Genomic DNA, 17,726 nt, shown 5'->3' with positions numbered 1-17,726 from the left:
TCCGTCCCCTCTGTCCCGCCCCGGCCATGGCGGCGCGGCTGTGGCGGCTCTGTAACCTCCTCATGGCCGCCTTCTTCGGGCTGGCGGCCGCCGTGCAGGTGAGGCCGGGGCTCCCCTCCCGTCCCCTCCGCTCCCCTCCCGCGGAGCGCGGCCCCGGCCGGGCCGGTGTCTCAGTGCGCGCCTCCCGCTGCAGGTGAACGACCCCGACGCGGGGCTGTGGACGGTGAGTACGGGCCGCCCTTCCCTTCCCTTCCCTTCCCTTCCCTTCCCTTCCCTTCCCTTCCCCTTCCCCTTCCCCTTCCCCTTCCCCTTCCCCATCTCCTGCCCGGGGGTCCCGGCGGCCCCAGCCCCGCTCCGCTAACGCCCGTCCGATCCGGGGCTGCTGGAGGAAACGTGCCGGCTCCCAGCTGAAGAGCGGGCAGCCGCCGGGAAAGCGATGTCTCTACTGCAGCGACGGCTGGAATTCGCCCGTGCTTCCAGGATCTGCCTTATTTCACCCCAGATCTGCACCTGCCCTTGCAGAGCATCGCTTGCCTGTGCAGAGCACCCCGAGCTGCTCCCGCTCCTCCCGCCCCGCTGTGCCCTGGCCCTGGGCTTGCCTTGGCTGTGCAGCCGGAGCCGCCTCCTGCTGCTCAGCCGGGCCTCCGAGGGAGCGGGGAGCGAGCCCCGCTCCGGTCCCGTCCTGCCCCGGGCACTGAGCAGCCCCTGGCCCCGGCCCTGGGCAGGGCGCTGCGGGTGATGGGGACAGTTTGTGTGCGACAGGAGCTGCTGGCTGGGCAGGGGCTGCCCTGCGTGCCCTGGGGTGTGTGAGCCCCTCTGACAGCGGCACCAAAGGGGACAAAACGCTCCAGTGCGGGTGGAGGGTTTGGGGAGCCCAGGGCTGGGCAGGAGCCTGTCCCGTCAGGGTCAGGATTCAGGGAAGGAGCTCTGCAGTGCTTGGTCAGACAGCCAGCATTCTGGAAGTCAGGAGCAGAGGAAAAAGGGCTGGCTCAGGGCTGATGGCCCAGGATTTTGGGTGGTGATGGTGAAGGTGAGCACTAGCAGTGCCAGGGCATGCCGTAGGGCGAGGGACTGGGATCTGCTCTGTACCTCTGAAAAACTGTGTGAAGGGGAGAAGTGCTGCTGTGGCTGGGCATTTCTGCTTCCTGAGCTTGCTAAGTTTTGCTGCCAAGTAGATTTATGTCATTAACAGGTTGTCTACTTAGTGCCAGCTGCCCTGACACTGCTTGTCAGCATCAACCCTTCAATAACAGGTATGACACTGGTGTGCAAAACAGTCTCTGCTCATATTTTGCCCTCAGAAGGTTGTTGTCTTGCCTTTTTTTTTTTTTAATTGAGCCACAGATTAAAATCAGGCTGTGTAGAAACACATCCTACAACCTTCTGAGGGCAAAAAGCTGCAGGACCTATTTCTACAGAAGCTGGTCATTGCTTTAGTGCTGGTGGCTGGACAGACTGCAGGTGAGGAGTCCAGCAGAAAGCCCAGCTGCTGGGATGGGCCTGCCTTTGCACCCCAATTCCAGTTTAAAGCCTTCTGGAACAGAAGCTTGGGAGCATGCTCTGAACCCAGCTCTGTGTTGACCTTAGCAATTGACTTTGTTTCATTGTTGTAAATCTGTTTTTGTTTATCTACCTCGTGCAAAAGCAGCTGAGCTTTGCACAGTCCCATGAAAGTGCTAAAGGTCTTGTTCAGTGCCAGGTATTGCAGCTGCCCCACAGAGCCCTGGGCAGCAATAGGAACATTCAAAGGCTGTGTTTCCAAGGGTGTGTGTTGTGGGGGCTAACAGCAGTTCAGAGGATCATTCAGATCAGATTTGTTTCAAGTCTTCAGAACACAGTTAAGATTTTTGTATTTTAATTCAGTGGAAATAATTTTAAGTAAAGCCATTTTATGTACACAAAGTGACTGTATCTGTTCTGAATGAATATTTATGCTGAATAAACTTAAAAAAACAAAACCTTCAGGAGTGCATGGTATTGCACAAATGACACCATTGCAGTCTCTTGGCATTCTGGCCACCTTAAGCATATAAAGTGGCAGCATTCCTAAGTTCAGAACTCATGAGGCTTGTGGTTTTGAATATTTCAGGGGAGGTTTTGGCTGGTCAATAGAATCTGTATGTTAAACTCATAGTTAGGGTTTCCCTTGTGCCCAGATCTGTGGAAAATAAAGATTATAATAGCACAACTTCTCTAAAACTGCAGGTTTATGTAAATTCACCAAGGGGTATTTGCCATTCAGGTCTGTGGAAGACCCAGATGGGTTTACTTCATTCTTCATGATAGTGGCTGACAGTTTATTTTTTCCCCAGACAATGGTGTTTGGAGGAGCCTCTGTGACCTTCATTCTGCTGGCTGTGTTGTTGGGACCATTGCCTTGGCTTGCTCTTTGTTTGCTTATGCTCAAGGAAACATTTTTCATGAAGAGGAAGGCAGGTAAGCAGTGGGTTTTATTTGCCCCTGCCCAAATCCAGCTCACCAGGCCATCTCCTCCTGGTGTCACCTTCCAGAACTTTCCTGGGCTGTTGCAGTGAGAGCTGTTGGTCCAGAGGAATCAGACCAAAGAGGAGGGACCATAATGCTCCAAACCAGTGACTCCTTGGACACAGGGAAGGGAGCAGTCATTGCCTCCCTGATTGTGGCAGGCAGTTGGATTTACTTGTCTGGCTTTCAGGACACAAGCACAGTGAAACAGCTTTGTTCTCTTTTTCTGGAGCTGTGGGAGTGGTAATCAGTGTTTTAAAAACTCTTGAGGTGATACCAAATTCATTCAAATCTGGCATGGGCTGCTGAGTCCTCCAAGGTAATGAGGACAAGGGAGAATTTCTCACCTGGACGTTCAGGTGTGTAAAAAGTAGGTGCTTGCAGAGTACTGAGGTGAAGCCCTGGCAGCTATTTCTGTACCTAATCACAGTCTGGAAAACTGGGATGTTGCTTTGCTCTGTTTCAATGAGAGAAATGTCTCTGCTTTGCCTGTGTTAATTAGAGAAATGTGCTATGGAATATAAATCCAGCAGTAGAACAAAACGTGGAGGCAGGAATTTCTGCAGCTGTTTAGCTAACATGTCAATTTGTACATTTGTAGTGTGAAACAAAGTTACACTTTGTAAATACCTTTATAATTATAATCCTAGTAAAATATATTGAACTTCTCCAAAGGAGCAGCCAATACTGTTTTGGAGGCAAAATTTGTATTGTATTTTCTGATCAGTTTTTTGTTTGGTTTTTTAGAGAATTGTTTGGTCTGGTGATTATTGCAATATGGATGAGTCTTTGTCGCAGTTCAGCAAAGTAAGTTTTATTTTCTCTTTTTTTATAATCCATCTCAATGTTCACATTTAGTGACTAGCTCCTTGAAAACACACAGTTGATTTTGGCAGCTTGTTTTGCTGTTTCTTGTCACCCTCTGAACCTTCCAGATGCCCAAGCAGTAGCAGCTGGTGCTACAGCCTGGAGGATCTTGCACAGATAAAAGTTGGGGCAGGGAGGAATGTAAGGCTACATGAAGCACTTTTTCTGGTCCCCTGCCATAATAGGGACATTTTCCCTTTGCTTAAGGTGCATTTTTAAATTCCAGCTAGTTTCTGCAGCCTGAGTTGTCAGAAAATTCTTTGTGCCTCTCCAGTATTAGTGCTACATCCATAGGAGCCCCATTAAAGTGGCCAAAGGCTCTCTGCTCTTTCCAGCTGCAGGCAGATGTGACTGCTATGTGGTGGCTGTAGCAGTGGCCAGGGACATCGTGGGCTGTCCCATCATGGTGTGGTCAGCAGGATGAGGACAGTGCCTGTCCCCTGTGCTGGCACTGCTGAGGCACCTCCAGTCCTGGGGCCAGACTTGGGGAAGGGTCTGGAGCACCAGGAGTCACCAGGGAGCTGGAGTGGCTCAGTCTGGAGAAAAGGAGGCTCAGAGGGGACCTTTTCACTCTACAGCTCTCTCATAGGAGGGTGCTGCCAGGTGGGGGTCAGGCTCTGCCTCCAGGGAACAGACATAGGAAACAGCCTCAAGCTGGGAGGTTGAGATTAGATCCTAGGGAAAATTTCTTCCCTGAAAGAGAGGTCAGGCATTGGCACAGGCTGCCCAGGGAGGTGGTGGAGTCACCATTCCTTGGAAGTGTTAAAAACAAAGCACTGGATGTGGCACTGCACCGTAGGGTTTAGTGGGTGTGATGGTAAGCAGTCCAAGGTTGGACCTGATGGTCATGGAGGTCTTTTCCAGCCTTAAAGATTCACTGATTTGAAGCAGCTCTGTTGGATTTGTTCTTACAGGAGTCCCCTGGGAGGAGCTCGTTTGGTTGCTGCAGTTGTTGTTGCCCTCTTCCCCTTTGTTTCATGGCTGTATATTTATGTGAACAAAGACATGCGAGAGTCTTGGCCAACACACTGCAAAACCGTGATGTAATTGGGTGGGAGAAAGTCTGCAGTAACTATTACAGTAACTATGCTGACCTTTTTTGCCTTTGGTTTTGGTACTTAATGAAAGGTGACTGTCAGTTTGATAGGAGCCAAGAATACCTGGCTGCTTCCAGCAGTGCCAGCTGAGATTTGGTAAAATGTTGAGGAACGCTGTCAAATCTGAGTGGGGGATTTTTCTGTGGAAACTGTTCACCTTGCTGCTTCTTACATTTTCCAAGCACCATTGATCTAATGTCTGTTCTGATGGTATATTCAAGATATCACTATATCTCTGGATCACTCTCCAATCACCTGATAGTTTGGGAAATCTAAAATCTACCCTTCCGTAATATAAGGGACAAATAAAGCAAACACTGTTTTAATAAATGACTATTTACAGCCATAGAACTGTCAAAAATGTGCCTGGATAATCCATTTCAGACTTCTTGGAAAACTGAGCAGTCTGTATTTCTGTCCTGTGCTAAAATCATATGTAGACTATATCTGAAAAAAATATTTTTGCTATTATCTTTAACTGAAAGTCACTGGTTTTACTGAGTAATAAACACTATTTTTTATAAGAAAACTTAATGAAAGCCTCTGTATCTTTTATTTTCTGGGAGATGCACATTCAAGCCTGTCACCAGCAGATGTGGGCACTGTCACAACTCTGCTGCTCACCTAATTTTTCTTGGAAAGCAGGACCCACACAGTAGCCCTGCAGCAGCAAGCATGTCCCACTATTCATCCTGGAGAAGGAAGCTCAGGTGGATGCACTGGACTCAGGAGCTGGCTGGGACAGAGCCAGGACAGCTCCAGGTGTAACACACAACACCTTTACTTACATGGGTGTCAGAGCTCACTCTCAGCCCTGCTGCAGGTGATCCCAGCTGTGCACACACAGCACAGCCTGAGCATCTGCAGCATTCCACGGTGCAGCACAGATGGTCTCAGGCTCAGCTTTCTCTGAGGATTACTTTAGTATTTTAAAGCAAAGTTGGAAGACTGATTTAGGCTACAGGCTGGATATATTCTGCCAAACATGAGACCCTATTGTAATGTTCACAGAAAATAAATAAATAGAGATGTGGCCGGGCAGGTACAACTCTGCATGCTTTAATGCTCACGGAGAGAACAGCATTAGGGCTTTTTTTGAGCAATATTCTTTATATGGTTTGCATCTTTTCACAGCAGCAATCCAGTCTGGATTGGGTGTTTGAAATGAACATTCTCCATTCCAGTATATTTATTTAAATTACTGGCCTTCTCTGTTCTCCAACTCACCTAATTTTTCTTGTAAAGCAGGACCCACACAGTAGCCCGGCAGCAGCAAGCATGTCCCACTATTCATCCTGGAGAAGGAAGCTCAGGTGGATGCACTGGACTCAGGAGCTGGCTGGGACAGAGCCAGGACAGCTCCAGGTGTAACACACAACACCTTTACTTACATGGGTGTCAGAGCTCACTCTCAGCCCTGCTGCAGGTGATCCCAGCTGTGCACACACAGCACAGCCTGAGCATCTGCAGCATTCCATGGTGCAGCACAGATGGTCTCCTTAGGCTCAGCCTTCTCTGAGGATTACTTTAGTCTTTTAAAGCAAAGTTGGAAGACTGATTTAGGCTACAGGCTGGATATATTCTGCCAAACATGAGACCCTATTGTAATGTTCACAGAAAATAAATAAATAGAGATGTGGCCGGGCAGGTACAACTCTGCATGCTTTAATGCTCACGGAGAGAACAGCATTAGGGCTTTTTTTGAGCAATATTCTTTATATGGTTTGCATCTTTTCACAGCAGCAATCCAGTCTGGATTGGGTGTTTGAAATGAACATTCTCCATTCCAGTATATTTATTTAAATTACTGGCCTTCTCTGTTCTCCAAAAAGAAGTCAGGTGCTCTCTTACAGAAACACAATTTCTAAAATTCTGTATCCAAGAGAAAAACGCCTGAGCTAAAGCAATAAGGATCAGCCATGCACAGCTTTCTAAAAGCAAACAGCTGAATCTACATTTTTGTCCAAGTCCTTCCTGAAGAAGAACAATCAATATTTGCCCGGTATTTCAGAACTGCATAACTCTGTCAGGAATTCTGCCCCTTCCCTTTAGTACCATTTTATCTTCATAGACATGAACAGTTCCAAAAGCGTTGCTGTCGGGGGGCGTCTCGATGAGCCCCTCCAGGGTGAGGTGATGAACTCCGTGAGAGTCCAGGCAGTAGGCGCCGTCGTGCAGGTGCCCAGCGAGGACACAGACCACACACCTGTGTGCATGTATCACTGACAGGGCAGCCTCGTAATTCCAGGCCAGGCAAACCCCGTTGGAAGCACAGGGATGGATGGGCACGTGGGCTGCAGTCCAGAGGGAAAGAAATAAAGAGAGTTAAACTGTAATGAAGCTCTTCATTGCTGAGAACTTCGGTGCTCATCCCACTGAGTACAGAAAGCTCACCCCCAGAGTGAGGTGTGGTTGCTGTTCTGCTCTTTCAAGGGTTCCATCTGTACCTCACCAGACCAACTGCATGTTTTCTACAGCTAACATACATGGGCTAGCTAATTTTTTTTTTCCATGGGAGTTGTGCTGGTTTTGCATCGATATTTGGCGAGGAGGGAAGAAGCCACCCACAGAAATGAGTGAGAGGAGCTGCCGAGAGCTGCCTCTGTACACCATCAAGTACAGGGGTTGGAACCAGATTAGCTTTAAGCGCCCTTCCAACACAAACCATTCTGATTCTCTATTTATCCCCCTCCATATCTACCTACCCATAACTATAACTTTTTCCTGGTTTTCATCAGAGAACTTGAGGACTCCATCAAACCAGTCCAGCTGGGCTTGGCTAAATCCTCCATTAAATGCTACAAAATAAGGTTCTTTGAGCCCTGCAATGAAAAAGAAGGTTAGGCACAAATGCATACACCTCCCACGGCTCCTCTATTTGCCGTAAGTAAATCTGCTGACGGTTGGTTTACTCTCAGAACATTTGGGTTTCTTTTTTTTTTTGCATTTCCTGGAGCAGAACTCCAGCCCCCTTGCACGAAGAAGATTACTCGTTAGTGTTTTCGGGAGTTTTGGTCACACTACCCGAACAGGGTTGGCTTTTCCCCCGGCATGGGGCAGGGCGGGCAGGACTCGGTGCTCTGCACCAGCCGCCTGCCCGGTCCTGCGGGGCACAGAGCAGGGCACAGCCCCAGCCCAGCGGCAGCACCAGGCGTACGGGGGAGCATCTCCTGTGCCCGCACTGACGGCAGGGAGCGGCCAGCAATGCTTGAGCCCCCGGCATCCCGCTGTCAGCACCGGGAGCTCCGGACAGCGAAGCTTCGGCCGCCCGCGCCCCTGCCAAGCCGGAGGTACCTTCGGGGCTGTTGAGATCCTCGTTGGGGTTCTTCTCCCGCAGCAGCCGCAGGGATTCCTGGTAGCGGAGGCTGCCGGGGTCCGTGCCCAGGGTGCTCGCGTCGTAGCTGTCGAGCACGACCAGGCGGAGCCGCGGGGCCGGGCTGCAGTGATACGCGTGGCACTCCCTGTCCGGGGGCCCGTCCGAGCCCCCCGCGGGCCGGCTGTACAGCCCGGTGTGCACCAGCCGGGCCCGGCTGAAGTTGTAGAGCTCGTGGTTGCCCCACGTGTGGTGCACCGGCACCGAGAGCTGCCCCAGGACCTCCAGCACCTGCTGCAAGGCGCTCTCGGCCTCGCCGCGCCGGGCGTTCTGCCCGTCGATGCTATCGCCCAGCTGCAGCACCAAGTCTATCGGCGGGCTCTCGCCCGCCCACTCCCGCACCGCCTCCCGCAGCAAGCGCAGGCTGTGCCGGTAGTAGCGCCGCCGGCAGCCGCCGAAATCGTACCCGTCCTCCGCGTCCGCGAACTGGATGTCAGCGATGACCCCGAAGGCGAGGCGCGGCGCAGCCTGCATGGCGGCCTCGGGCGGGCCGGAAGGGGCGGCGCGGCCGGCGGGAACATGGCGGGGGCGGCGGGGCTGTGGCGGCTGAGGGCGAGCCCGGGATTGTGGCCGCTGCCGGGCCCGGCCGTGCGGGGCTGGGCGGTGCTGCCCGCACCCCGCAGCCGCCCGCTGTCGCAGCTACCGCCGGGCGGCGGGCCGCGGGCGGGCGCGCAGAGACGGGTGAGTGAGGGAGGGAGGGAGGGACGGAGGGAGCGCGGGCCGGGCCGGGCCGGGCCGCTCCGTGCCCCGAGCAGTCACCAAGCCCTTGTCCCCCGCAGCTCGTGTCGTGGCGGTCGCTGGCGGCCACCGTGGTGCTGGGCGGGGGGCTGCTGGCCGGCATGAAGCTGATGAAGCGGCACAAGGAGGAGAGTGAGTGCGGGGGGCGGGAGGAGCGCCGGGGGTGTTGTATTGCGCTGTTTGCCTTTTGTCCGTGTGGGATCGTGTGGGCTGGGGTCCATAGCTAGCCGGATTGGACCCGAACAGCCCGTCCAGGCACGTATTCTTAGACCGGGAGTGTCGCGTTTCGTATTCAGATGAAGCGTTTGTCGTGTTTAAATGATGTGGGTTTTGCATTCAGATGTATTTTACCTGCCTGGGCATCGTCACTGTACCGCTTTCCACGCGGCCGCTTCGTGCCTGTGTTTACGGAAGTGCCGCAGAAAACTTTCAGAAATTTAAAGCAATTCAAGGTTCAGCGTTTTAAAGTTCTTAGGATGGAATAGTTGTGTTTGGCAGCACGCTGTGCCAGCCTGTGCAGCGCACACACGGAGCTGGGTGTTGTGGGTTCATTGGGTTCCTGCTGTGCCCAGCAGGAACCCAGTGAAACCCATTGTGAGCTTTGCCCTCTCTTGCAGCAGCTGCCCACACATTTCCTTTTAATGCATTTACAGTTGAAAACAGAGCTATTGCAGCTTTTAGGGTGTGTTCAGTTTTCAACAGATGCTGGTTTCGCTGTTTCACAGCAGGCCAGATATCTTGTCTTTATTTTTTCCCTTTTTAAACAAAAATACAGTCAGGTAACAGTGAAAGATAATATTGTGTTTCAAAGGAATTTAGATAGATTTGATTTTGTCCAAAAGGAGCGCTTTCTGGAAGGCATGTGCACGTTGGGTGTCTGCATGACAGGCGCTGGTGGATCTTGCCATGACCCTGAGCAGTGTCTGACTCGGCGTGCCTGGGAAGCATTGTGCCTTGTGGCATGGGTGTGTTTGATTCCCACTTGTGTTTTGTAGAACTGGAGAAGGAACGAAACCGAGGCATTGGGAAGCCGCTGCTGGGAGGGCCCTTCTCCCTCGTCAGCCATGAGGGACAGCCCAGGACCAGCAAGGACTACATCGGCCAGTGGGTGCTGATCTACTTTGGCTTCACTCACTGCCCTGACATCTGTCCTGATGAGCTGGAGAAAATGATTGCAGTGGTAGATGAAATTGGTATGGCAATTCAGGGTCTGGGAGCACAGAGCATTGCATCTCATGGCACTTGCTTCCTTCAGAAATTACATAAATAAAACAGCACAACATGGTCTAGTCACTTGGGGTGGGCTTGGATTGATGTTACATGGCTATGAGCTTGTTTGAAGGAAGATGAGAGATGATACCTGGTTTTCTAAAATAAATAATAACCATTAATATCACAGATCGAATTCCATCTTTGCCTAATCTGACCCCACTCTTCATCACCATCGATCCTGAGAGGGACAACCAAGAAGCCATTGCCAGATATGTTAAAGGTATTCCTGCTTTCTTCCTCCGTGTCTCATAGCATGTAGTACAGAGCACTAAAAAGGAGCCTCTTGAAGGGATTCTTTTCACCAAAATGTGTAAATGTCTTCTTTCTGTCTAGAATTTTCTCCGAAGCTGGTGGGATTGACTGGTAGCAAGGCACAGATTGACCAAGTGGCTAAAGCATACCGTGTGTACTACAGTGAAGGGCCCAAGGATGAGGACAACGATTACATTGTGAGTAAAAGCAGCCTTTGCCTACTAAAGACTGGATAAGAGCAGCATGAACATTTTAAAACTGGCTGTTGATCTTTACTGAAGTCCCATGTATGTTCACCTGTCAGAACCACAATGCCCTCCTACAAGCTCAGCACCTTACCAAAGTGTGTTCTAAACAAGCCCAGAAATGCAGACAGCAGCACAGGAACTTGGCAATAGTTGAATTTCTTTCTGATCTGTAACATAGTTGACTGGCTCTTTTCCTGTGTGCTCCAAAGCTGCTGTGATTTCTCATTTCTAATGCAGCTGAACTCAGAGCACGGCTGTATTTCAGTCCTGAGCAATCATGGCTTCCAGAGCCAGAACTCTGTGTCTTTGCTGAGAAAGATGTTGTCACGGTTAGGTGCAGACAGCATGTGCAGCGTCATTTAAATAAATTTGCAGTGGAGTTAATTTTGATACAAATCCAGTTGGAATATCCGGGATGTGCGTGGGTGAGGCTGCTGCAGTGCGCCGGCAGGGGGCGCCCCTGTCCCGCATGTCCCTGTATCCCACTGCTGATCCCGATCCCAATCCCGCATGTCCCTGTATCCCACTGCTGATCCCGATCCCAATCCCGCATGTCCCTGTATCCCACTGCTGATCCCGATCCCAATCCCGCATGTCCCTGTATCCCACTGCCAATCCCAATCCCACATGTCCCTGTATCCCACTGCTGATCCCAATCCCAATCCCGCATTTCCCTGTACGAACTGTGGTTCTGTGATGTTGTGGTCCCTGACCAAGCCACGCTGTGCTCTCTTGCAGGTGGATCACACAATAATTATGTACCTCCTCGGCCCCGATGGTGACTTTGTGGACTACTATGGCCAGAATAAGAAGAGTGCTGAGATTTCGTCTTCTATTGCTGCACACATGAGAAAATACAGATCCTAAGACAGAAGGTCCTCAAAGATTGCTGTGACTATCACCTGGGGGTTTGGCTGTGATTGGACACTGGAGTTAAAGCAGAAGCACACAAGTGTAACATCCTGTCAAGCAGGTCTCCTTTCTTCCAAATAAGAGAGGTTATCCATGTTTCTGCAAATTCCCATTACCAAAAATCTCTACAGAGCCTTTCCCATGGATATCATTTCCAACAAGATCTCGGGTACAGAATAAAATTTGAGACTTCTCTGAAACATTGCTGGGAGCAAAGGATGGACAGCACTTTTCACTTGGGAAGAACGTGTGTGTTGCTGGGAAAATATTGCTGGTAAAAAAAAAATAAAATTGCTGGTCTGTCAAGACATCAGCAAGGACAACAGTCACTGCAGGAAGATTACTTGATGCAAAGCCATTACTGGATGGGGCCATGGCGTTCTCAGAGGAGCTCTGCCCTCTGGTTTCTCCGCACTGTTTTGCCTTCTAGGAGAGGCAGTTGCACTATTAGAAGCAGGGGAGCCTTAAGAGTGCTTCTTTAGCCAGGTTAAGAAGGTGAAGAGCACTGAAAGCACCAGCTGCTTCCACGCATGGGACCAGCCCTGAAGCAAGCCTGATCATTTCATCTGAATGCAGAAATGAGATGTAATTTTTTGGTGGTTTTTCCAGGTGAACACTGTTCACTTATAAGGGAAAGAGAATTGGGATGCAAATAGGTTTTTCTTCTGGTGCAAATGATGGTGTGTGTAGTTGCTCTGCTTGTGCTGGGAGAAGTGGGGAGGGTGGAGGGGGGATGTGTCCATGCCCAGGGCTGGCAATCAGATACATTTCATGCAGTGCAGCATTTGAAAATAAAGATTGATTTGTATAAGCAATACATATTTTTATTTCCTTAGGTTTGACTAGAATGTCATCAGAACTTTGTATACCAGTAAAATTTCATATTCTTGCTCTGCTTTCCTTCTTTTTAGAAAGCAGTATTTATTTCTAGTCATGCACCTCAGGAGCTGAATATGCTTTTTTAAGCTGAACCTCAGAGAAGGGCCCACAGGAGACAAACCAGAACAGTTCTTGGTGTGAGTTCCAGCAGGTCTTAGGCTGAGCTCAGGTGTTCCTGCAGGTAGCACTGGTGTTCTCCTGAGTGTGGGGGTTGGAAGAGAAGGTTCCCATCTGAGGGAAGGTGCAAAGCCTGTGGAGAATTTCTGTCTTTCCAAAATTGTGAACACAAGTAAACTTCACCTGTTTCAGAGCAGTGATATCTCATGAATTTTTACATATATTGGATACTTGCTCTCTTCCACGGGTTTCACCTTCAGGTCTGTATTTATTTGATCCCTTGTGATTTGTTTGTGTTTGTGGAGTCCTCAGGGCCCATCTCTGCCCCACCTCTTACCAGCCTGTGGCTGTGCTCTGCACAAGAGCCTTTGTCTGCCCTTCTCAAGGTCTCTGCTGTCACACCAGGCCTGTATTTTAAATATTGCAGCAGTGTGTTAGGGCCAAACATCTTTTCTGCACAGAGGACAGTCTGGAAAATCATGATTGTATGAAGCAATGGTAAGTAAAAATAAAACAAATCAGTTAGAAGCACCTGCTCGGAAGAAAGAATTGGTGTTACAGCTAAGCCAAGTTAAAGCAGAATTTGGACAAAGCAAACCTCTCTCCTGAGGCTTTGCAAAATCCCACATGACCTGCAGCCTGGGAGGAGTCACCTGCTCCACTGATTTCTCTAAAGCTCATTTGCAGCTGACTCGTACCACAGAGACAAATACAGGATTCCTGTGTTCTCCCAAGTGTTTTGGCAGCGCTGTCGTGTCCTTTGCCTTGTTTTTCTGTGCCCTGAAAGGCAGAACCAGCTGACCCAGGAAGCTTATGGTAGACTGGGGGGAGAGTGGCAAAGGCCCAGAAAGATTTCAGATGGAGTGACATGTCCCTTGCCTCATGGCAGTGGGACCCACTGATGTCCTGCTTTTTTCAGCCTCCCAATTTGACCATGCCCATCACTTTTCCCTTGGCTTTTCCAGGAGGAAGACTTTCTTTGGAAGTGAGGAGTTTTATTTTTGTTGTGGGGTTTTGTTGTTCTTTGGCATTTGTTTTTTTCTTTGTTAAAAACCAAAAAATGTTGTTTAGGCAACTATTAGGATTTCCCTGCCCTGTTCAGTGACAGCAGGGAGCACAGATGTGTTCCCTGTGTGTTTAGGAGGCCCAAGGGTTGTGCTAAGTGCTCACTGGGATGAGGGAGAGCTGGTCCAGGAGGGGAAGGGAATGTGCTGGGGGTGCTTGGAGATGCTGATACTCAGTATTTTTCCAGACCAGTATTAGAAATGAACCAAACTGCCTCTGTACTCACTGTACCCAAATTCCCTGTATCCCCAAGTGCAAGGGAGGGATCTCAGCTCTGACAGGGAAGGTTTGTGGCAGGGCTCCTCTCTTGGGGCTGTGCTGGGTGCTGGTGTGGGGCTGAGCAGGGCCAGGCTGCCCAGGTGTGTCTCTGAAAACTCTACCAGGTGACAGGTTTCATTTGGGAACCAGAGCCTGGTGCTGTGCATGGTGAACCTGTGTTCCCCAAGGCCAGCAGGGCCCCCTGGTACCCCAGGGACAGGGGGAGGGCAGAGCACAGACCTGGCAGGGGCCAGCCCACAGAGTTGTGCTCTGTGTGCCCGCAGCACACCCAGCCCTGGCCTGGAAATACCAGTGGAAAACAGCATCTCCTCTGAGGGGCTGGCATCCATAACCCCAGCTGAGGAGCTGCTGCCATCCCAGGCTGGGGACCAGCGACAAGATGTCTGAGGAATGAGGATCAGCTCCATTTGTCCACCCAAGGAAGGCAGCACATTCCTCATGTGCTGCCTGCATAGCCCATGGAGGAGCTCAGCTGATGAGTGACACTTAAGCCACACGGATGAAGCTTGCCTGCTTTAGGAGTGTTCTCAGCCCCAGCACAGGCAGAATCAGGGCCTGAAGAGCTGCAGAGACTGTGACCTTAACTGCAAAAGCCCTGTGTTGCATTTTCAGTCCAGATCATGGAAAGAGTCAGATAAGAAGGACTCTTGGGAGGTCTGTAGTCCAACCTCCTGCAGCCATCCAGACCCTCTTCATCCTTGTTCACAGCCTGAGGAAGAGGCAAGTCTTCAGAGTGGGTCAAGGTCATGTGTGGATGGAGATGTTCTTTCTCCCCTTCTGCAGTGCCTTTGAAGATATCTACGTTTTCTGAGCCTTTTTTCACTTGGTCAGACTTGCCTGGTCCCAGCACCGACCTGGCATTCCTAAGATGTGCTTCCATCAGCCCACAGCCAGGATCTGGGACAAATGAAAGCTCTCACATGATCTCAGTGAACTGCAGGATGGAACTGGAGGCTGAGAATTGAGTTGGGCTCTTCACCACCTCTCTGCAAATCAGAATGTGTTTTCAGCCAGGTGGAACAAGCACAGAGTGCTGAGGAGTCAGAGCTGGGAACAGTCTGTCCCAATGCACTGAGGTTGCAACCAAGGCTTTCCAGCCCCTGCTGCTGAAGCAATGTACTCACCTGGAGCTTCCAGGAGCTGTGGTTCCAGCACAATGTGTGCTGCTCAGGAGCTCCCCAGCCTTGGGGCAGTGAGTCTGTGCTCAGTGAAGCTGATGTGCTGGTCTGTGCTGCAGGGGGAATGGCCACAGCCCTTTAGACATGACTGACAAGTCCCTCAGTTTTACTGGACTGCTCTTAGGTTTGGTGGCCTAAAAGCAAAGGCAAAAAGCTGACTATTTGCTGCTTAGGAAAGAATTTTAAAGTTTAGTTTGGTTCAATTAGAAATGGATATTTTTTTAAAGGAAGTTATCCTGGTGGTAGAGTATAGCCCCTGACTTCTAGCAGCTCTGCATCAGTTGTGCATGTTGCTGTGAAGATTTGTGCTGGGGAGACCTGGGCAGGAACGATTGCACCTGTCTCTGTGCACAAGCCAACTCATTCCATGTTTTAAGCTGTGTATTACTAGTTTAATAAAGCAGGTTCCTTCAGCGTGCCAGGGAACATACTCAGCTGCAGCTTACAAAACCTTCTTGTTCTCCCGAAGTTCTTTGTGCAAAAATAGATAGACACCAACCAGTAAATCCACCTTTAATTTGCTGGGGTATATTGAGCTATGAGTGTGCCCTTTTCTGAATGAAGGGCAGCAATAAAAGCTCCCTGGCAGCACCAGGATGGGATGAGAGAGCCTTGCAAGGCAATGTGGCTCGTGGTGACAGCACCCTCGTGACCTTCACCTCAGGACAGCTCTGTGCCTGCAGTGATGTTGGCAGCACAGAGCAGCAGCTGTACCTGCAGCTGCCGTGGGTCATTGCTCAGTGCCACTTCTTTTCCTGCACTCTGCTCCCACCTGGACACCTCAACCAGCAAGAGAAAACCAGGAGAGTGGTTCTTGCTGCCTGAGGCTCTGCTTCCACTGGGTGTGGGGACCTTGCCAGCAGTAAAGGCCAATGAGAGCTGGGTCTGTACCAGCCATGGTGTGGGCAGCAGGACCAGGAGAGTGCCCACCCCCTGTGCTGGCACTGCTGAGGCACCTTGAGTGCTCTGTCCAGTTCTGGGCCACTCATGGCAACACAGACATGGAGGGGCTGGAGCATGTCCAGAGAAGGGGATGGAGCTGGGGAAGAGTCTGGGGCACCAGGAGAGGCTGAGGGAGCTGGAAAGGGCTCAGCCTGGAGAAAAGGAGGCTCAGGGAAATTCTGGCTCTGCACAGCTCCTGCCAGGAGGGGACAGCTGGGGGCTCTGCTCCCAGGGAACAGCAGGAGAGGGAACAGCCTCAGGCTGGGCCAGAGGAGGCTCAGGCTGGATATCAAGAGGAAATTATTCACTGAAAGGGCAGTCAAACCCTGGAACAGGCTGCCCAGGGAGGTGGTGAAGTCCCCATCCCTGGAGGTGTCCAAGGAAGGGCTGGATGTGGCACTCAGAGCCCTGGGCTGGTGACAAGGTGGGCATCGGTGAGAAGTGGACTTGATCTTGGGAAGTCTTTTCCAACCCCAATGATTGTGTGGGTGAAGTCCAGTCCTCTTGTCTTGAGCATGCCTGGGAGCTGGAAATGTCCTTTCTGAATTACAGTGGCAATTTGGTGTCGGGACAAAGCCCCAGCCTGCTCCCTGGCCTGGTGTGCCTCAGCCTTTTGCTCCCAGCACATCCCCTGTGCTGAGTTCAAAGGGCCGATCACAAGGGATGTGTGCTAAAATAAGCTTTTCCCTCATCCTCCAGGCTTAGGGGGATTCTAGGAATTCATGGTTCATGAGATGTGTGGCTATGGTGTCCATTTTTAGTGACCTTAAATGAAATTAAGGGCAACATGAAACATGTTTTTCAAAACTCTAGTGACAGTGACTCTGCTGCAAGCCCACAGGCTCGGCTCTTGTCGGGACAGCACAAACAGGGTCAGCCACTGTCCCAAAGGGGTGACATCCCCTGTGCTGTGGCAGCAGCTGCAGCTGCCCCAGGGTGCTCCAGATCAGAGTGGAGCTGTCTGGGGAGGTGGCAGGAGCTGTTTGGGGAGGGTGGAGGGGGCTCCTGGCTTCACACAAGGCTTGCTGGCTTTGTTCTGCTGGGGAAGGCTGGTCCTGCAGCCTTGGGTGAGAGTCCATGCAGTGCAGGGAGCAAACAGGGGTTGCTGGACAGTGACAGATGGCCAGAGCAGCCAGAGTGGCTCAGGATGGAGGACACCCTTCCTCTCCTGCACCAGGAGCTCACTCCAGCTGTGTGAAGGCTCCCACTGTTCTGCCAAGTGCTGCCCTGCCAGCCATTGCCTGGCTGCTCTGTACCAACCAAACAGCGTGTTTGGGACTGGGAGACCTCCATCTAAAGCCCACTTTCCCAGTATCCTTCTGTGGGAATTGCAGTCACACATGTCTGAGATCCTCCTCAGCATGGTGTAATGGGGCTTCTGCAGCTCCTCTTGGCAGTGAACGTCGTGGGCAGCCAAAGCTGCATTCGAAGTTAAACTTGTGTGGTGTATTCATGATTTGACATTCATGAACCGTCCATCCCTGGCCAGATTTGGGTGTTGTTCTTTCTGATTAGTCTCTAATTTGCCATGTTTGTCACATTGTATTTCAGTCATGCCCTCTCATCCTGTCCTTCCTGACCCATGGTGGCACTGGTGTAAGCCACAAGAATTGCCAAAACTTATCCTGCAGGAATCCTCATCCTCTTTTTCCTTCCCGTGGCCTTGCTCTCCACCCCACACACAGCTGGTTTGGGTTCCTTCACCACTGTGCAGCTCTGCCCAGGCAGGCTGTGAGCAGGAGCAGAGTGGCAGGTCCCCTCTGTGCTATCATTTGTTTGACGTGCTGGTGAGAGTGAAGTGCTGTGGTTGTAGCTGGCAGGACAGCACGTTCCCAGTAAAAGAAATTTCCATCAAAGAAAAGTCTACAAAATCCCAGAGTTACTAAAATTGGGAGAAAAGAGCAGGTCCTTCCTTTACACGCTGTATATGGCAAAAAATGAACATGAATTGGTGAGCAGGCGGGAGTGTCGATCCCCTCCTTCCAAATATAGGGACAGGGCTGAACCAGGGGGACTGAGCTGA

At 51.0% G+C, this 17,726-nt stretch overlaps 3 protein-coding genes across 3 annotated transcripts; 2 read left to right on the top strand and 1 right to left on the bottom strand.

The window, feature by feature from the left end:
- On the top strand, positions 1–5,670 carry TMEM220 (transmembrane protein 220). The gene is made up of 6 exons (XM_041465894.1): positions 1–98; positions 194–223; positions 1,193–1,253; positions 2,313–2,436; positions 3,232–3,291; positions 4,266–5,670. The coding sequence occupies exons 1-6, from the start codon at positions 27–29 to the stop codon at positions 4,396–4,398; spliced, it is 480 nt and encodes a 159-aa protein (XP_041321828.1). The 5' UTR covers positions 1–26; the 3' UTR covers positions 4,399–5,670.
- Positions 5,671–6,090: 420 nt separating this feature from the next.
- ADPRM (ADP-ribose/CDP-alcohol diphosphatase, manganese dependent) lies at positions 6,091–8,295 on the bottom strand. Its single transcript, XM_041465892.1, has 3 exons — positions 7,743–8,295; positions 7,154–7,270; positions 6,091–6,742 (listed from the first exon to the last, which is right to left on the bottom strand). The coding sequence occupies exons 1-3, from the start codon at positions 8,293–8,295 to the stop codon at positions 6,456–6,458; spliced, it is 957 nt and encodes a 318-aa protein (XP_041321826.1). The 3' UTR covers positions 6,091–6,455.
- Positions 8,296–8,340: 45 nt separating this feature from the next.
- Positions 8,341–12,060, top strand: LOC121352716 (protein SCO1 homolog, mitochondrial). Its single transcript, XM_041465891.1, has 6 exons — positions 8,341–8,502; positions 8,601–8,691; positions 9,555–9,752; positions 9,959–10,051; positions 10,165–10,280; positions 11,070–12,060. The coding sequence occupies exons 1-6, from the start codon at positions 8,341–8,343 to the stop codon at positions 11,196–11,198; spliced, it is 789 nt and encodes a 262-aa protein (XP_041321825.1). The 3' UTR covers positions 11,199–12,060.
- The last annotated feature ends 5,666 nt before the right edge of the window (positions 12,061–17,726 follow it).

Source organism: Pyrgilauda ruficollis, unplaced genomic scaffold, assembly GCF_017590135.1.
Source record: "Pyrgilauda ruficollis isolate IOZ18807 unplaced genomic scaffold, ASM1759013v1 scaffold194, whole genome shotgun sequence".
Taxonomy (NCBI): Eukaryota; Metazoa; Chordata; class Aves; order Passeriformes; family Passeridae; genus Pyrgilauda; species Pyrgilauda ruficollis.
This window is presented reverse-complemented; position numbering and strand designations above follow the sequence as displayed.

Coding starts and splice junctions, on each gene's coding strand:
- TMEM220 (XM_041465894.1), top strand. CDS start 27: ATGGCGGCGCGGCTGTGGCGGCTCTGTAACCTCCTCATGGCCGCCTTC. Junction 1,254..2,312: donor CATCAACCCTTCAATAACAG/GTATGACACTGG, acceptor TTTTTTCCCCAG/ACAATGGTGTTTGGAGGAGC. Junction 3,292..4,265: donor CTTTGTCGCAGTTCAGCAAA/GTAAGTTTTATT, acceptor TTGTTCTTACAG/GAGTCCCCTGGGAGGAGCTC.
- ADPRM (XM_041465892.1), bottom strand. CDS start 8,295: ATGCAGGCTGCGCCGCGCCTCGCCTTCGGGGTCATCGCTGACATCCAG. Junction 7,271..7,742: donor GGATCTCAACAGCCCCGAAG/GTACCTCCGGCT, acceptor TTTTCATTGCAG/GGCTCAAAGAACCTTATTTT. Junction 6,743..7,153: donor GGAAAAAGTTATAGTTATGG/GTAGGTAGATAT, acceptor TCTGGACTGCAG/CCCACGTGCCCATCCATCCC.
- LOC121352716 (XM_041465891.1), top strand. CDS start 8,341: ATGGCGGGGGCGGCGGGGCTGTGGCGGCTGAGGGCGAGCCCGGGATTG. Junction 10,052..10,164: donor CATTGCCAGATATGTTAAAG/GTATTCCTGCTT, acceptor CTTTCTGTCTAG/AATTTTCTCCGAAGCTGGTG. Junction 10,281..11,069: donor ATGAGGACAACGATTACATT/GTGAGTAAAAGC, acceptor GCTCTCTTGCAG/GTGGATCACACAATAATTAT.